Source organism: Condylostylus longicornis, unplaced genomic scaffold, assembly GCF_029603195.1.
Source record: "Condylostylus longicornis isolate FDR11 unplaced genomic scaffold, ASM2960319v2 ptg000050l, whole genome shotgun sequence".
In the NCBI taxonomy this organism is placed as follows: domain Eukaryota; kingdom Metazoa; phylum Arthropoda; class Insecta; order Diptera; family Dolichopodidae; genus Condylostylus; species Condylostylus longicornis.
The window spans coordinates 140768-160819 of NW_026578019.1; the positions used below are offsets into that span (position 1 = coordinate 140768).

Here is a 20052-nt window from a genome sequence, read left to right on the forward strand (position 1 = left end):
ATCATCCGCAAATGTTGCCAAAGTGTAACTCTCCCCCGTTGGTATGTCGTTTGTATATAGCAGGTACAGCAATGGTCCGAGGACACTACCTTGCGGAATACCAGCACTTATAGCTTTCAGGGATGAATATTCACCCCCATGTTTGACTCGAAACGATCTCTCCGACAGGTATGATGCTAGCAGTTGACAATATTCATTCGAGTTTGTAAAGGAGTCCCTTATGCCACACCTTGTCGAACGCTTGTGCGACGTCTAGAAATAATGAGGCGCAAACCCCCTTCTTTTCAAGTGATTCTTCAATTATGTTAACAATTCGATGTACCTGGTCTACAGTTGAGTGTTTCGCCCTAAAACCAAATTGATGATCGGGTATCAAATTTTTCTGCTCAATGATTGGGGTCAGTCTACGTATAATAAGCCGTTCGAAAATTTTTGACATAATTGGTAATAAAGAAATCAGCCTGTACGATGTTTTGTCATTTGGTTGTTTACCCGGTTTAAGTATCATGATAACTTCGGCCACCTTCCATTGTCTCGGCACATATTTAAGATCAATGATTGCATTCATTATGTACAACAGTTTTCTTACAGCTTTGTCTGGTAATTTTTTTATAATTTCACCCGTTATTAGATCGTAACCTGGTGCTTTTTTCACTTTTACATTGCATTTAATTTCCTCTTTCAGCTCTTTCATGGTAATCTTAGGCACACTTGCGAGATCTATATTCACTATGTGTGGAACATCTTCTTCCCAAGTTAATCTTGGTAGCGGTTTGAATGTGTCCTCGAGATGTTCAGCGAACAAGTTAGCCTTTTCTTTGTCAAATTTCACCCACGACTGGTTGTTTCTTAACGGAATCGATTATGCAGTAGGCTTGTTTGCATTTTTGGACGCTCTCCACAAGGAGTAATCATTTTCTTTATCCGGTGATAGCGCCATTAGGAAGTGCTCCATGGTCTTATTTTTGTTATCTAAAAGAGCCTTTTTTAAGGCATTTGTTAGTTGGTTCAATTTCGTCTTATCAGCCGGTGCTCTCGTATTTTGCCATTTTTTCCGAGCCTTTCGTTTTTCGGACACTAGGATTCTGATTTCTTTTGGATAAGTTTCTGCACCCCCACCGCTCGAGCGCTCAACCATTTGAGGGGTAGATGACCAAGCTGCACCCTGTATATTTTCCACCAGATTGTCTACTTCTTGTTCAATTTCATACCATTTTTTTAATGGAATGTTTGCACGCCACCTTTCTGTAAGGTGGCGTGCAAACATTCTCCAGTTTGTTCTACGGTTGACCAATACAGGTGGGTCTTCTTTCAGAATTACGGTTCTACTCACTGTCAAGATGATGGCGGAGTGATCAGAGAGTAAATCCCCAAAATCCTGGATGTGGACAAATTTATCTGACAGACCTCTTAGGATAAAGAAGTCCAACAAGTCTGGAATTCTTCCGATATCTGAAGGCCAATAAGTGGGTTTACCAGTAGAGAGAAAGTGGCAGTTGGATTCAGTTCCTGCTTCATACAAGTGTTTACCTTTAGGGGTTGTAAGCCTGGAGCCCCATTGCTGATGTTTTGCATTGAAGTCCCCTCCAATTATGAAGTAGTATCCAAGACTCTGTATCAATTGACTATATTCTCCCTTTTTTAGATTATACCTGGGAGGGCAATATATGGCTGAAACATTAAAAGATTTTCATGCTTGGTAAAAGTTGTAGTCAAATATGTCCATGAAACAATCTTTGACAAGATGCGATTCAGATATCAGGCAAATATCGATGTCATCATTATATAGCGTTAATTTAATTTCATTTAAGCGATGTCGTAGCCCGTTGGCATTCCACGATAGAATTTTAAGGTCTGGTATTATCTTATTTTGAGTTTAAGCTGATTTATGCTGTTTTCTAGCCTATTTATTTGGACATAAGTAGTAATGGGGTCACCTGAGCATGGGAAAATAATTATGCAAATGAGGCGCGTGCCACCTAGGTGCATGGCCTTTTTATTGCATATTTAATTATGACTGCATTCCTGCATGCTTGAATAGTTAATTATAACTGGATTCCTGCATATTAAATGAGGTGAACGACTTAACAGCCGGTGGCGTCAGGTGCACATGCATGACCCCGGAAGTGCACATGGTATATAAATGACTAAATGCAATGATTTAGATGAATGAATGAATAATTGCACATGTGAGGTCATTCCTGCATGCTTGAATAGTTAATTATAACTGGATTCCTGCATATTAAATGAGGTGAACGACTTAACAGCCGGTGGCGTCAGGTGCACATGCATGACCCCGGAAGTGCACATGGTATATAAATGACTAAATGCAATGATTCAGATGAATGAATGAATAATTGCACATATGAGGTCACGACATAGGAAGGTCATCCAGATGCAAGAGCGCACACCTATGGGTCACGCCGAAGGTCGTTGAACCTTGTGGAATGCGCACGCCAGGTTTATTATGCAAATTAAGCCGGTTTGTTTTTGTTTGTTATTACACGAAAGTTTTTATTGTTATAATAAAAACTTTCGTGTAATAACTTGTTATTGTTATAATAGAATAGTGGTTATTTTCAAGTGTAAGAAGAAAATATGTACATACATGTGTACATGTTTTAAAGCTTTTTTTTATTGAGAAAGAAAAATCAAGTTCAAGAATAAGAGCTCAGGTGTGGTATGTTAAGATTAATTTTTATTTTTCTAATAAAAATGAAATACAAATAAAATGACACGATTTATGTAAATTTGTCTACTGGTGCAAATAATATTTCAGAAGAAAAATTAAATTGTACAATGTAAATTTCCAATTCAATCAAGGAAGTCGAGATTTACAAAATGTATAAAATACTATTGCAAATAAATTATTAATAGAGTTCTTACTACTTTGTGTGATGCAAATTATATACATTAAATAAATAATAAAAATAAAACAAAATTTACAATATATCATTTTTATTTATCCAAGAATTGGGACTATTGTTAAAACCCAACCACTTAACAAAAACTTGATTTCCTTTCTTTTTTATTATTTTTTCAACAAGAAAGGCGTCAGGATTTTTTACTCTGGTAAGTTCAGGTTCATAAAATGCACCTGAAATCGGAGTGTTTGTATAGTCAAGTAATGTGTAAGTGATCGGATCTGTTTTATTTGTATTACTAATTTTAAAAATCTCTGTTGACCAGTTTGGTTGGTAACCTTTTGCAAAATTTTCTTTATGTTTACTAATGCGAACATAATCTCCAGTTTTGTACTTTGGTTTTTGAAATAACTTGCATGTATATATTTTTCATAATATCTTTCTCATTTTTCTTGGTTACCTTGTTAGGTGGAAGCTTGATTGTATGGTGGTAAGTTGAGTTATACTTTTCAATGAGAGATGATAAAATTGATAACCATTTGTAATTACCTTGAAAACTAATGTGCTTCCACATTGAATTTTTTAAAGTACGATTGAAACGTTCCACAATAGATGCTTTCAATTCGGAGTATGTATGATAATGATTAATCTTTTTGTTATCCATCAATGTTTTGAATTCTTTATTGAAAAACTCTTTACCTTGATCAGATTGAATATTTTTAGGAGTTTTTGTAGCACTTTTGAGAATATTTTTCATAGCAAGTGAAACACTATTTGCATCTTTATTTTTGACTGGTTCTGCATATGCATATTTTGAGAAAGTATCTATCACAGTTAATAAATATTTATATCCTTTGTTAAATTTTGCATATGGAATCATTTCAACTAAATCAATTTGCCAGGTGTCGTTTAAACCTTTTTAAATAAATTTTCTTCTTCGAAAATTTCGTCTTGCAGGTCTATGTATTTCTTCTACAATTTGTTTTCTTGACATTGTTTTTGTACCAGTCGACAAGTTGTCATAGCTCAGTGATATAATTATCTATAGTATAACAGTTACAAGTATCTGGTCCACAAAATGAATTATTATAGGCCCAAGGACAAAGGTCAAAATGGTTACCGTATATTGATGTAATCCTTTTAGATGCAGAAAATTCTTTTATATATTTATATAAGTGATTAATTCGTTGTTTGTGTTCGTTTAATAAAACAAAAGAGTATGTGCTTAAAAACTCTTCTACCTCTTGTAAGTCCATTTTACGATTAAAAACATTATTTGAATGGTTGTGGTTTTTATATAAATTTTGTAAACATCAATATTTGGTTTCAATGATTCACAAACCATCATCGAAAAATGATATATTTCAATCATCCTTTCACTATGATGGTTGCAGGACCATCTGGATGTGGAAAAACAACATTTGTTTGTAATTTAATTAAAAACATAGAGAGATTAGTTTATCCAAAAATTGACAAAATTAAATGGTGTAACCCAGAAATTTCTGCAATCCCACAAAATATAAATTTTGCTAAAACAGAATTTTTTACAAGCATACCAGAAGAGTTAAATGAAACCGAAAAGACATCTACATTAATTGTTTTAGATGATTTAATGTTAGACGCTGCTAATAAACAAGTATGCGAACTTTTTACAAAGGGCTCTCATCACCGTAATTTATCCATTATACTGTTAACCCAAAATGTTTTTCATCAGGGTAAATATTCCCGTGATATTTCGTTAAATTGCAAATATTTGATTCTTTTTAAGAACCCTAGAGACAAGTCACAGATTTTTCCATTGGCTAGACAACTGTTTCCTGAAAATATTAAAGACTTTCTCAGGGTATATAATGAATCAACTGCAAGTCCACATGGTTATATTGTGTTGGATTTAACTCAAGACATAAACGATTTATTTCGAATTAGAAACAATATTTTTTCGGAAGAATATTGCGTTTGTTATTGTAATAATCGTGATTTAAATATTTGTAAGAAATATGAAGCGATTGAAGAAAAACCAACATATGTTGCGTGTACTAAAAACATGCCATAACAAAAATTTGCGGAAAAATTTACTAAAATATTGTGATGATGACGTTATAAAAACTATTGCAGAAATTGCAATTAATATTTTGAATGGAAATAATAAAATATCAAAAGCGCAAATAATAAAATTAAAAAAATATAAAAAACATTTAAGATTCTTAGCTTGTCCTCAAAAAAGTATAAAAGCCAAACGCAAAATATTAGTCCAGCATGGTGGATTTTTACCCACATTGATTGGAACTATATTATCCGGAGTAATAGGAAAACTACTCAGCAGGGCATAATGCAGAAAATGATTGTTATGACTCCTGAAATATTTGAAAAATTCAAAACTGTATTTGAAGAAGATAAAAATCTAAGTTTGTTGGATCAAAAAATGAAAAATGTCCTTTATGACAAAAAATTAAAGCCTCTTCAAAAATGGTATTTATATAGGCAAAATTTGATGAAACATGGAATAAATAAGCGTTACGAAAGAAAAACACCCCAAAAGCCAAATAAAATTACATTTGATACGGGGACTCAAACTAAGCACTACTCTAAGCGAGATGCAGTCACAGAAACAAAATTACCCGAATACAAGTCATCAGCAGTACAAACAGATTTTTTACCATATGTTACTGATGACGTGTTTTTTGAATATGATCCCAAAAGCGAACTACAACAAATGGATGTTGATGTAAGGACTCCTGATTATGAATGGGAAAATCAGTTTGAAGAATTAGCAAAAACAGAAGCGTTAAAAGATGATAAATTACTTGAAAGGCCGTCTTTGAGCCCGGATTATCGAATATACGAAACATCATCTGGTGATATTATAACTGTTGCTGTACCATCCCCCGAAAAAAAGAAAACACTAAGGTCGGCTGGCAATTTACTTTCCCCTAGTATATTGTCTAAATTTCCTGAAACTAAGAAACGAAAACTGGCACCATTAATAAAAAGCCCTAAATTGAGAATATCATCAACGCCTTCTTGGACAAGATATAAATAGCGCAACCTTTTGTAGTTTGAATTTATTTAATAAAGATGAATACTCAAGATGAATTTTACATTACTTTGTTCAGCAATGACAACTTAAATTTGTTTCCCGACAATACCTTAGCTTCTTTTGAAAATAAGCTCCCAACTTATTTTGATCTACGTAATGGAAATTGGAAAGTAGGTATTTCAGAGATATATGTGAACGATTTTCTACAAACAAACAAATTTATACGAGAAAAATGTGCTTTTATTAATATTGGAGAGTATACAGTTTATGTAACCGATATTTTGAATCCTCATAAAAAAATTAAAGTAACAAAATCTATAGGATTCACATTTTATTCATCTGATGATTCAGAAATACATCTAGATGATTGGAAATTCAATTTTTTACCAACCCTTGTAAAAAATATAACTCCTTATGCAGGGTTTACTCGTAATCAGGTTATGCAAGAATTTTTCAATGAAATATTAACGTACATTTCTGATCCAAAACATTACGATGTAACATTTGAAAAAGTTTCGGAATCTAACAGAAAAGATTTAATTCGAATATCACAGACGTTTGAAGAGGAAAATTTTTACATAAAAGTTAATCATAATTATAACGTTAAAACATTGCTAGCTGAAATATTTAAACAGAAAAAGAATATAAAAAATTTTAAAACAAAATTACCAGAATTGTTCAAGCAAACTTTTGCAAATAGTACAGATGAATTAAATGCAATGATAATGATTTATTCGGATATAGTTGAATCATCTGTTTTCGGAAATAATAAAGTACGTGCATTAAGAGCTATTAATATAGAAAATTGTAGAAAACCAACAAATATTGAATTCTGCAATATTCAGTATGTACCTATAGAAAAAAATATTTTTGAAACTATTGCACTAAAAATATGTGATCAGTATGGTGAAACAATAAATTTTGTACCAAATTTTTATCCGACTAAAATTGTGTTACACTTCAAAAAGTAAAACAATATAAATAGTTCTACATAAATAAAAACAAGTTTATTCAGATATGGAACGAGCGTATGTGAAATATTATTCTTCACAAGTGGGGGGAGGAATCAATGACATCGGACCGTTGTTACAGTTTTATCCAGCTCTACAGCGAGGTCGTAGTTTTGGAAACTTATTCGGAAGTTTGCTCCGGTACTTAAAACCAGTTATTTCATCGGGCTGGGATCTTGTTAAAAAACAAGCTTTAACTACAGGTACAAATATTCTTAATGATATAGCATCTGGTGCAAATATAAAAGAGACAGTAATTGATCAAGGTAAAGGAGGAATAAAAAATTTACGAAAATCAGTTGTCAATCAATTGCATTCAATGTATGGTGGAAGACGACGACGACGGGCTATAAAAAGACAAGCATCGCATAAAAAGTCACAGTCAAGTAAAAAACCACGAAAAAAGCAAAACAAAACCTCTGATATATTTAATTAAAAATGGAATGTATGAAATCTGAGCTAGATCTTTTTGCTTCATTACCTGTACAAACAAGTATTCTACATTCAGAAGAAGTCGCGTACAATCCACTAGCTTCCTTAGAAGCGTCACCTTCAACGATAGAATTTGTGTCGCTTGGAAATGGAGATACTTATCGTGATTTATCTGCGACATATATTAAATTCAAAGTTCAAATGCTAAAAAAAGATGGATCGCTTTGGAGCACAAGTGATAAAATAGGAACGGGGGCTGATGTAAAACTTGCTCCTCAGCCTAGTGTTGTAAATAATTTATTACACTCAATGATTAAACAATGCACTGTAACATTAAATGGAAAAAATATAACTCCTTCTGATTCTATGTACAACTATAAAGCATATATAACAACTTTATTAAATTATGGGACAGATTCCAGTCAAACTCATTTGGAAGCATCCGGTTGGGAACTGGATAAGCCTAATGTTAATGATTCAAATAATTCCGGCTCTAAGTCTAGACAAAAGTTATATAGCAATTCTGCAATTGTAGAATTAATGGGGAAATTGCATGTGGATTTCTTCAATACACCAAAATTACTTATAAATAACGTTGACATTAGAATAGCATTAACATTAGAAAAACAAGATTTTTTTATTTTTTTCAATGATACTGATGAAAGTTATCTGAAAATTCTTGAAGCAACTTTATATATGAAACATTTGACAATTAACCCAAACATATTGCTAGCACACAATACAGTGCTTGAAAAAGCAAATGCAAAATATCCGTATATTAGAAGTGAAATTAAAACATTTACCATTCCGGCAAATACATCCAATATTTCATTAGACAATGTGTTTATAGGACAGATTCCAAATGCTATTGTATTTTGCATGGTAAGCAATGAAAATTTTAATGGAAAAAGGTCAAAAAATCCTTATTATTTTGATCATCAAAATCTGACACAATTTCAACTTTATGTAAATGGCGCACCAGTTCCCAATTCACCAATTGAAACAAGTTTCTCAACACACAATTTCTGCAATTCGAGGGCGTACTTAACGCTATTCAGTGGAACAGGCATACATCATTCTGACAAAGGTCATCAAATTTCAAAAGAGCTTTTTACAAAAGGATACACAATTCTTGCTTTCGATTTATCACCAGATGGTTTGGGGACCGACACATGTCAAGCACTCCTGAACCAAGGAGTTGTCAAAATTGAAGCAAAACTTAGTTCTCCGTTATCTTCAACATTGACTTGCATTGTTTTTGCTGAATTTGATGCAAGCATAGAAATTGACAAAAATCGAAACGTCTACGTAAACATATAAAAGGACAACTACCAAAGCAAATTTATTCCATTTCACAATGACGTGTGCTTTAGTAGATATGTCGTTCTGTACGGATGACAACAATACAATTTTTGTAAAAAATATTGTTATAGCTGGAATAAAAGAAAAATGTAAAACTGTTGTTAAAGAATTTAAGTATAAATTTCCTATAAAAGATCTAAAAATAACAGATATTGAAAATTACTCATTTGGACATATTGATAATAAAAATACAACTAAAAACTTAATAGATGCACTAAGAAAGTTTGATATAATCTTAACAAATGGAAAACTGAAAGCAGAATTTTTAACAACACATATAATAGGAAATATTAATCTAATTGATATTTCCAAAATATCGAAAAATGAATACACTTCAGATTTCGAAAGCTCTTAAATCTAATTATTTAACACGCAAATTGTTTAAAGGTGTTTTTGCTCTTGATCAAATACCGAAAACTATTTCAAAACCAGGAATTTTAATCGTGAACTCCGACACTTCTAAACAAAAGGGAACTCACTGGCTAGCAATTTTTGTACCGATTCAAGGCTGTGCTGAATATTTTGATTCTTTTGGAAATCCTCCATTTTACAGTGAAATAATAAAATTTTTACGAAATCAATCAGAATGTTTTGTTTACAATAATAAACGTTTACAAAGCGATTTTACATCAGTATGTGGGCAATATTGTTGTGTATATTTGTGGATGCGATGTTCCTGTAAAAGCATGAGAGATTTTCTTAAATTGTTCAACACAATATCCCCACTTAAAAACGATAAAAAAGTGCAAAAAATATTTCATACAATTTTCCGAAAACAACTATAAATACAAGCTCATAAAACAAATTCTTCAGTTTAAATAACAATGGAACAAGAATCAAACTTGGCAATTACTGGGAAACATGAAAACGATTTATCGTTGGCACCAAATTTGTTTTTATCTTACACATATTATTTGGATAAAAAACAAAGAACAAAAATATCATTGGGATTTAATATAGAAAACTTTGCTGCATCAATAATCTTTCAACGTCATAATAAAGTCATTTGTGTGATGAATTACTTGGAATGGTGCAAATTTTATCAAGATTTCATTAACAGTCAAACAAAATTAACAGCAAAAGGATTTCCTCTAACATTTCACAATGACGGAAAAATTAAAAAAATTACGCTACAGCTGGATGAATATACGCATTTTTCTTTAATGCTAGATTTTTTACAAGCTGTGATGTCTTATAATAATGGTGCCGAACTAAATGTTAGAGAATACGTGTACAGATATATCGATAAATGTATTGAAAATAACAAATTAAGATTGAATCAAGAAGAATTTTATATACCTATGAATTTGCACATAGCTCAATGCAATTATTCTAGATTATTTTACGAAATTCCAATGTTTTTGCCAGAAAAAATATACTGGTCAACAATAAATAAATCAAATGTTTTTTAAAATATTTTGTTTTTTTATTTTTAAAAATTTACAGGAACCTTTAAAAGTGGGTGGGGATAGAATAATATATATATAAACGTAATTGAATTTTCGACATAAATGTTAGTTGGTAGAGAAACATGAGCAAGGCGGTAGCAGATTTGCAATTTGTCATTGGAAACAACGGACAATATTTCTTAAAAGAACTCAGCTTGATAGCTGACGGGTGTTTTATGCCCATATATTACATTTTTCGACCGCCTTATGCAAGCAACGAATTGCACAGTGATGCCAGACACCAAAGCACTTTTAATAAAAAAGAAATTAATGGGTTGTCATGGGATGACGGCATTACTGAGTATTGCGAGGTGCCAGAAATTTTAAGAACTTGTTTTGAATCCTTCAATAAAATTTATGTCAAAGGAATCAAAAAGAAAGAATATTTGGACAAGTATATTTTGGGTTCAGCAGAAGTGGTCGACCTTGGTGACTCTATTCCTTCCTTAAAGAAATTACGGAGTTACACCTGCATATGTCCTCACCACCATGATAATAAAAATAAGTTAAGATGCGCTGTTCAAAATTGTATCAATATTTATATGGAATTAATAAAAAAAAATGATATATTTTAAAAATATTGGTAAACTGGACTTTTACTACTTTCAATTTTAGATCTTTAGAATCGACCCTCTGGCCACTTAAGGTCCGAGTCGCAACTTTGTTGCTAGGAACCTGGCCGCTTAAGTTTTAGCCTTCTAGCCACCCAAGTTTTCACCCTCTGGCCGCTTATGGTCCGAGTCGCAACTTTGTTGCTAGGAACCTGGCCGCTTAAGTTTTAGCCTTCTAGCCACCCAAGTTTTCACCCTCTGGCCGCTTATGGTCCGAGTCGCAACTTTGTTGCTAGGAACCTGGCCGCTTAAGTTTTAGCCTTCTAGCCGCCCAAGTTTTCACCCTCTGGCCGCTTAAGGTCCGAGTCGCAACTTTGTTGCTAGGAACCTGGCCGATTAAGTTTTAGCTTTCTAGCCGCCCAAGTTTTCATCCTCTGGCCGCTTATGGTCCGAGTCGCAACTTTGTTGCTAGGAACCTGGCCGCTTAAGTTTTAGCCTTCTAGCCGCTCAAGTTTTCACCCTCTGGCCGCTTATGGTCCGAGTCGCAACTTTGTTGCTAGGAACCTGGCCGCTTAAGTTTTAGCCTTCTAGCCGCTCAAGTTTTCACCCTCTGGCCGCTTAAGGTCCGAGTCGCAACTTTGTTGCTAGGAACCTGGCCGCTTAAGTTTTAGCCTTCTAGCCGCTCAAGTCTTCACCCTCTGGCCGCTTAAGGTCCGGGTCGCAACTTTGTTGCTAGGAACCTGGCCGCTTAAGTTTTAGCCTTCTAGCCGCCCAAGTTTTCACCCTCTGGCCGCTTAAGGTTCGAGACGCAACTTTGTTGCTAGGAACCTGGCCGCTTAAGTTTTAGCCTTCTAGCCGCTCAAGTTTTCACCCTCTGGCCACTTAAGGTCCGGCTCGCATCGCTTACGCGCGTACGCGCGTACGCCGCTCGGCCCGAGGCGGCGCCTTTTTTGTAGTCATATGAAAGAAGAAGAATGCTGTAATTTAACAATGGCAAAGAAAAAACATTTTTATTTTTTTTGTTTTTATTTAAACTTTTCGTATTTTTGCTGGATTTTGTTCAGTACAGTGCAGTACAGGAATAAGCTCGAATAATAGCATATTCCATCGGTCGGCGTCTCGACCAATATACTTGATGTTCATAGGGTTGGTATTCAAGTAATCTAATTCTTCTTGATTTCTTACTTTTTTTGAAAACCTGTCCGGCATGAATATGGTGCACCGAGAATTATCGTCCGGACTCTCCACTTCACAGAGAACCACAGTGTCTCCATTATTTTTATTCAAAAATCGCCAATTCACTACTTTATAAAGTTTCCTCAGGATCAGGTCATCTAATTTCTTGTAGGAATCTGCATTGTCTCCCCTTCCTACTGCAATTAAACTCTCCAGAAAAGACGCCTAGAGAAAAACAAATTAAAAGTTGGGAAAAATAAAGGTAAAGAATCTTACCATTTGTTTTGGGTATATGTATATCTAATGTTTTTTTTTTTCAAAGAAAACTGACTGAAGTATAACAAAAATTAAATCTTTATATACTCAAGAAATTACTTTAGAATTCTCTCCCCGCCAAATAATATGATTTTCTAAATAAAACTAGAAACACGATTATAATAGGAGCGGTATATTTAACACATGATTAAACAAAGAAAAGTTGTACGTTCTTTAGTTCTATAAAAAAAAAAAAAATTATGTCACGTTTTATATAATCCTGCACTTGCAATGCACTTTCATTTGTATAAAAAAATTTACGTTATAGTTAATTAGAATTTTCATTAAAACTTAATAGACACGTCATGCATTTTAAAATGTGATTATATTGAAAATTGCTGCACCTGTAAATAGCAAGTTTTATACATTGCAATAAATACTAATAATAGAATTTTTATGTAAACTTTATGTTATTAAACATAAAATAACAGAGTTATTAATTGTATTTTATTTTTTATTTTACTTAAAACAAAAATACTTACTTTAAAATAAGACCTTGAATATTGTTGCAACAGTAATTAGCAAGTTATCTACATTAATAAAAATAGAAACAAGATCCGCATTCCACAAAGTATTTTTTTACATATATAAATTGATAATGTTTTATAAGACAAGGGTCCGCATTCCAAAAAAGTGTTATACTAAGAATTTTTAATTGTGTTTTAATTTTTTATGTAAATTTAATAAAAATGGAAACACCTGACCTTGCAATTATAACTGCAGTTATCTAGATTAATAAAAATATAAACAAGATCCGCATTCCACAAAGTATTTTTTAACATATAAAATTGATAATGTTTTAAAATATTATTAGAATAATTATAACTTTAAAGTAACTAACAACATGGCAAAAAAAATGATGTTAAATAAATTTTTAAAAGAAAACACCCCAAAATTTGATAAAATTGCTGAAAAAACTCAATATATCAAAAAATTTGGTGTAACGGCAAACAAAGTTATTTTCAAATTAAAAGCTTCACCAGAAGAAGAAGATTGTTTGTTAAAAATCAAAGAAGGAGTCAATGAAGTAATTGAATATGCAGTAAAAAAACGTTCTTCCAACGGACCTAATTGGGATAACGTTTTACGGCAACAACTTTCAAGGGCGTACACCAGGATGGATGAACTTTAAAGAGGCAAGTGAAGTAAAGTTTGACGATATCTGGGAACTGATATTCAAAATATTTCAAAGCAATACAGAAGGAATTAACCCTGATTCTTTCGAAATAACAATTACAACTGTTCGCTTACCTTCAGGAAAAGGAAGGGTAAAAAAATATCTTACTTTTGAAGAAGAATGTCTAAAACGAAAAGGCATTGTTACCATAAAAAATAAAGACAGTCTTTGCCTACCACGTGCTATTATGGTAGGAAAAGCTTTTGTTGACAAAGAGCCCAATTATAAAAAAATTTGCATGGACGTCAAAAAAATTCAAAAACAATTGGCTTTAACACTTGTCAAAGATACTAATTTGAATATCAAAGAAAGTGGCTCTGGAATACCTGAATTGAAGAAAATTCAAGATTACTTTGGTGATAAATACAACATAGTGGTTTATGACTATAGCAACAACAAAAATATAATATTTGAAGGAAAAACTGAGGGCAAACGAATAAATCTTCTTTATTATAATAGGCATTACAACGTCATTACCTCTCTTACCTCAGCTTTTTGTAGAACTTATTATTGTGAAAAATGTAATATCGGATATAACACTATAGATAGACATATGTGTGGAGGACGCTGTAAATGTTGTCAGCAATCACCTGCTTGCAAAAACGTTATTGAAAATATATCCTGTTTAACATGTAAACGGACATTTAAAGGTTTAAGATGTTTTGAAAATCATGTAACTAAAAATATTTGTATAAATTTGCGTAAATGCTTAACATGCTTTAAGAATTATTCTACTAAATATGGAACACATAAATGCAACACAAAAATATGCAAGAATTGCCTAAAACAAGTAGAACAAAATCATTTTTGCTACATTACAGTTAACAAACAAAAACCTAACATAGATAATTTTCTCTTTATTTTTTACGATTTGGAAACTAGACAAGAAAAAATTGTATATGAAAAATATAATCAAAACGCAAAATTACATGAAGCAGATTTATGTGTTTTTTCAACGAGATGCCATAATTGTATAAATGAAGAGAATTTATTTTTCTGTTCAAAGTGTAAATATAGATTAACAGTTATTGATACAAATGTAATATTAAGCTTTATTGGTTGCGTTTTCAAATTGTCAAAAGAATTTAAAACAGTAACCGTTATTGCACACAATGGACAGAGTTTTGATCACCAATTCATATTAAATGAGTTATTACTTAAAAGTGATTTGGAGCCCAGCTAATAATGAAAGGTACAAAAATAATCCAAATGTCAATATCAAACATTAGATTTTTAGATTCGTTGAACTATTTACCGATGCCACTTGCTCAACTGCCAAAAGCTTTCGATTTATCAGTTAATTTAAAGAAAGGATATTTTCCTCACTTATTCAATACAGAAAAAAACAAAGAATACGTTGGACCATTACCACCACATGAATACTACAATCCAAACTTAATGTCAAAACCAGAACGATTAATTTTCTTTAAATGGTACGATGAAAATAAAAACACCGAATTTAACATGCGAAAGGAGATTGTAGAATACTGTAAAAACGACGTAATTATTTTAACGAAAGCTTGTTTAAAGTTTAGAAATATTATACTAAAAGATAACAATGTATGTCCGTTTACTGAGGCTACAACCATTGCATCAACTTGCAATTTGATTTTTCGACGGAACTTTCTCAAAGCTGAAACAATAGGACTAATACCAAAAAATGGATATAGATTTACAGATATCCAATCAAAAATAGCTTTACAATGGTTAATTTGGGAAGAAGACCAGCGAAAAATTAATATCCAACATGCCGGTAAACAAAAAGAAGCTATCATAAATAATTTAAAAGTAGATGGATTTTGTGAAGAGACCAATCAAGTTTTTGAATTTCATGGATGCTACTATCATGGACATCCAAAATGTTTTTCTTACAGGCGTGACGAACCATTAGAAAAAAACGCAACAGACACGCTAAATTCAAGATATGAAGCTACAATTTCAAAGTCAGCCCGACTGCGTTTATTTGGTTATGAAGTCATTGAAAAATGGGAGTGCGAATTTAGAGAACAATTGATTGATAACCCAGATATGTTTTATTTAAACGATCATCCTATTTTAATAAATCTTCCACTTGATCCTCGGGACTCTTTCTTTGGTGGACGAACTGAAAATATAGTTACTTACTACAAAGCTATGGAAAATGAAAAAATTAAATATATTGACGTTTGTTCTCTTTATCCTTATGTTTGTAAATATGGTAAATTTCCCATCGGACACCCAGAGATTATTGTTGGAAACGATGAATGCATGAAACAAAATTTGAAAACTACAGACGGATTAATAAAGTGCTCCATTCTTCCTCCAACAGACTTATTTATCCCAGTACTTCCAATAAAACAAAACAATAAACTAATCTTTACTCTTTGCTTTACATGTAGTGAAGAAAAAAATATGGACGATTGTACACATGCTGACAACAAAAGGACATTGAATGGTACTTGGGTTATAGATGAAGTGGTGAAAGCTTTAACAAAGGGATACAAAATAATAGAAATTCACGAGATTTGGAAATATTCAGTCCAGCAATATGATAAAACTTCATCTAAACCTGGGTTATTTACTGATATAATGGATAAATTTTTAAAAATAAAACAAGAATCATCAGACTGGCCTAAAACGTGTGTTAATAAAGAATTGAAACAGCAATACATAGAAGACTTCTTCGAAAGGGAAAACATAAAATTAGACGAAAATAAAATATGTGCAAATCCTGGAAAAAGATCAGTTGCAAAACTTATATTAAATTCATTTTGGGGTAAATTTGGACAAAAAGAAAACCAAACACAGACAGAAATAATTAAGACTCCAGCTAATTTTTATACACTAATGACTGATCCAAACAAGGAAGTTCATCATATATTGATTATAAACGATGAGACTTTGGTTGTTAATTGGAAGTTTAAGCATGATGAAATAAAACCATTGAAAACTGTAAATGTATGCGTAGCAAGCTACACCACTGCACAAGCACGATTGAAGCTCTATAGTTATTTAGAAAAGCTGGAAAACCGAGTGTTGTATTACGATACTGATTCTATTATATTTATTTCAAAAGAAGGTGAATACGAACCACCGTTAGGTAACTTCATCGGGGACATGACAGATGAGCTCACGTCATATGGCGATGGTAGTTTTATAACTGAATTTGCTTCTGGAGGACCAAAAAATTACGGGTACGCAGTGTATTCAACAAAAAGTCAAAGTCAGGTAGCAACATGTAAAGTTAAAGGAATAAAAATGACTTACGAAAATTCTGAAATTATTAACTTTGAAAAAATTAAAGATCTTGTTTTAAATAATGATAAGGAAGGTGTCAAAATTATAACTTCAAATTTCGTAAGAAATAATCAACACAACGTTATAACAGCTCCACAAATAAAAACATACAGGCAAGTGTCAGAAAAACGGAAATTTTTTGAAAATTATAGTTCTTTTCCGTTTGGATATAAAAAAAAAAGTATACAAAGAATATAAAATGTCTATTTTGAAATAAAAAAATAACTTGATAAATAAAAATGATATATTGTAAATTTTGTTTTATTTTTATTATTTATTTAATGTATATAATTTGCATCACACAAAGTAGTAAGAACTCTATTAATAATTTATTTGCAATAGTATTTTATACATTTTGCAAATCTCGACTTCCTTGATTGAATTGGAAATTTACATTGTACAATTTAATTTTTCTTCTGAAATATTATTTGCACCAGTAGACAAATTTACATAAATCGTGTCATTTTATTTGTATTTCATTTTTATTAGAAAAATAAAAATTAATCTTAACATACCACACCTGAGTTCTTATTCTTGAACTTGATTTTTCTTTCTCAATAAAAAAAAGCTTTAAAACATGTACACATGTATGTACATATTTTCTTCTTACACTTGAAAATAACCACTATTCTATTATAACAATAACAGGTAAAAAAAAAAGCTTTCGTGCAATAACAAACAAAAACAAACCGGCTTAATTTGCATAATAAACCTGGCGCGCATTCCACAATCTGGAATGCTCTTGCATCTGGATGACCTTCCCATGTCGTGACCCCATATACGTGATCTCATTTGCATAAATTATTTTCCTCTTACACTTGAAATAACCACTATTCTATTATAACAATAACAAGTAAAAAAAAAAAGCTTTCGTGTAATAACAAACAAAAACAAACCGGCTTAATTTGCATAATAAACCTGGCGCGCGCATTCCACAAGCTTCAACGACCTTCGGCGTGATCCATAGGTGTGCGCTCTTGCATCTGGATGACCTTCCTATGTCGTGACCTCATATGTGCAATTATTCATTCATTCATCTGAATCATTGCATTTAGTCATTTATATACCATGTGCACTTCCGGGGTCATGCATGTGCACCTGACGCCACCGGCTGTTAAGTCATTCATCTCGTTTAATATGCAGGAATCCAGTTATAATTAACTATTCAAGCATGCAGGAATGCAGTCATAATTAAATATGCAATAAAAAGGCCATGCACCTAGGTGGCACGCGCCTCATTTGCATAATTATTTTCCCATGCTCAGGTGACCCCATTACTACTGACATAAATTGATTTTTCTGATCGTTTTTGTTCATCAAATTTCTGCAGAATTAACTGTAGTGTTCTCTCAATTGAAGAGGTGTTCTCAGTAGTTATTTTGTTTTTAGTTGCATGTGCATATGAATGATACTGGGGGATTGTCGTGTTATTTGTAAAATCTACTGGCTTTAGAGGAGTAATTAGATTACAGCTCTGCGTATTCATAGCAGCGTTGGTTTCAATGGTTTCTAAGTTCTCAGCGTTATCAATTAGCTTGCGTTCTCCGTTGTTACGCATTTTTAACTTCAGAAGTTTCATTCTCCTTTTCTGAAACTCCTTTGCTATTTCACAGCCACGATAATTGGCAGGATGCTGTCCTTTGCAGTTGGCACATACTGGTGGTATATTTTTACTTTTATTACAGCTAGCGGTCAGATGATTTTCACCACATCTGACGCATTTAGGAATTTTCTTGCAATATGCCTTGGTGTGATTGAAGCTTTGGCATTGTTGACATTGGGGTATGTAACTTGGAGTTTTTCTGACTGGCTCTATTCTTACGGTGATCTTTAGAATAGTTCTAATATTATAAATACTTGATATTTTCTCTTTGTTATCGAAAGTTAATCTAAACAGGGGAAGACTCCTCTTAATGATCGTTTGCTGACCCTTGTCATCCGTAGCTTTTTCCTTCTTTATGATGTGCACAGCATTTAAAATTTTTATTCCTTGTTGCTTAATGTCAGCTATAATATCAAGGACATCACAGGTCCCGTGGAGGCCTCTGACCATGACGCTAATGGGTCTGTCATTTTTATTTTCATATGTGAACCATTGTATGTTATCATTTTCCAATTTTTTTACCAGGTTCCTGTAGCTATCTGAAACTTCTGTATTAACCTTCCATACGTTATTAGCCAATGATGTGATTTTATACTTTTTTATTGCCGCATTTACAATATTCTGTAGTTTTTTATGCTCGTGTATTCCAACAATATTTATTGGAGGTGGTACATGTTGTTTAGGTTCCTTATTTTTAGATAGTTCTGTGGTAGTAGGGTTGACAGTAGTGGTGGAATTTACATCATTGTTAGAGGGAGTAGCAATTGAAATCATATTTCTGCTGCAATTATCCTGACTAGTAATGATTTTTGTAGTAGCAGGAACAAATACTTCCGGAGAGGACTTCGTTTTACGTTTTTTATTTACGGGTTTTCTTGTGACAGCAGTTTTCTTCTTGGTTTCCGAATCTGTTTCAAAACCTGTTAGTTCGGTTTCGCTCGTGGAATAAGTAGTTCGCTTAGATTGTTGGAAGGACGAAATAGCAGTTCTCAGAGAGTCGTTTTCTGTCTTAAGCTCCATGATTTCTTTCTTTAGCGTATCGCATAAATTTTCTATTTCAGCTAATTTTTTGCGCAGAATTGCATTTACATTTGGTATATCATTATTAACAATATTTTTAGTACTCTTCGTGGTGCCAACTTTAACATTTTGTTCTGGAGGAGTACGTTTAGTTAAGGTACTCCTACCAGTTACGCAAGTTGTTTGATCGAACGTCGATGGTATTGTATAGTGCAATAGTTGGCCTTCCCCAGAATCCGTAAGGCCGACCTCCTTGGAGGGTGGATTTACCATTACTGGCGTACCACCTGGGGTAATCAATCCTGTAGTTTTTTCCATTGCATATAAAAATTCGTGTAATCCTCGACAGGAGCCCTTACATGGTACTATCAGCCGGGCCAGCTGAACCATGGTTTTTTCAGAGGTTGATACTCCTCTTGGATTTTAGTGGACTCGTACCACAAGCATGCCTTACTGCAGGTTTTTCTTTGCCCCACCTGCCGAGCTATTAATATAATAACAGATAAAATGTTGAAAAGCAATTGTGTGATTCAGCAAGTATTATTTAATTAGACTAGGATTACAGAAACAAGCTGATGGTTGGTCATTTTGACCAGTTTTAGCTCTACATATAGAAAATAAATCTAAATAAAAAAAAAAAAAAAAAAAAAAAAAACAGATACTTATGTATAAATATTTGCAACTTACAAAATAAATTTATTCAAAGAGGAAAACAAAATATGTAATGAGTTTTGTTTTGCTACATTAAATCTGATATATAACAGGCACACAAAATTATGTA

The 20052-nt window shown here is 32.6% G+C and overlaps 2 protein-coding genes across 2 annotated transcripts; both read left to right on the top strand.

The window, feature by feature from the left end:
- Positions 1–7349: 7349 nt before the first annotated feature.
- LOC129611501 (uncharacterized protein F54H12.2-like) lies at positions 7350–8663 on the top strand. The gene has a single exon (XM_055524681.1). The coding sequence runs from the start codon at positions 7350–7352 to the stop codon at positions 8661–8663; it is 1314 nt and encodes a 437-aa protein (XP_055380656.1).
- Positions 8664–14557: 5894 nt separating this feature from the next.
- On the top strand, positions 14558–17300 carry LOC129611502 (uncharacterized). Its single transcript, XM_055524682.1, has 3 exons — positions 14558–16589; positions 16656–16761; positions 17297–17300. Exons 1-3 carry the CDS (start codon positions 14558–14560, stop codon positions 17298–17300), a joined length of 2142 nt encoding a protein of 713 aa, XP_055380657.1.
- The last annotated feature ends 2752 nt before the right edge of the window (positions 17301–20052 follow it).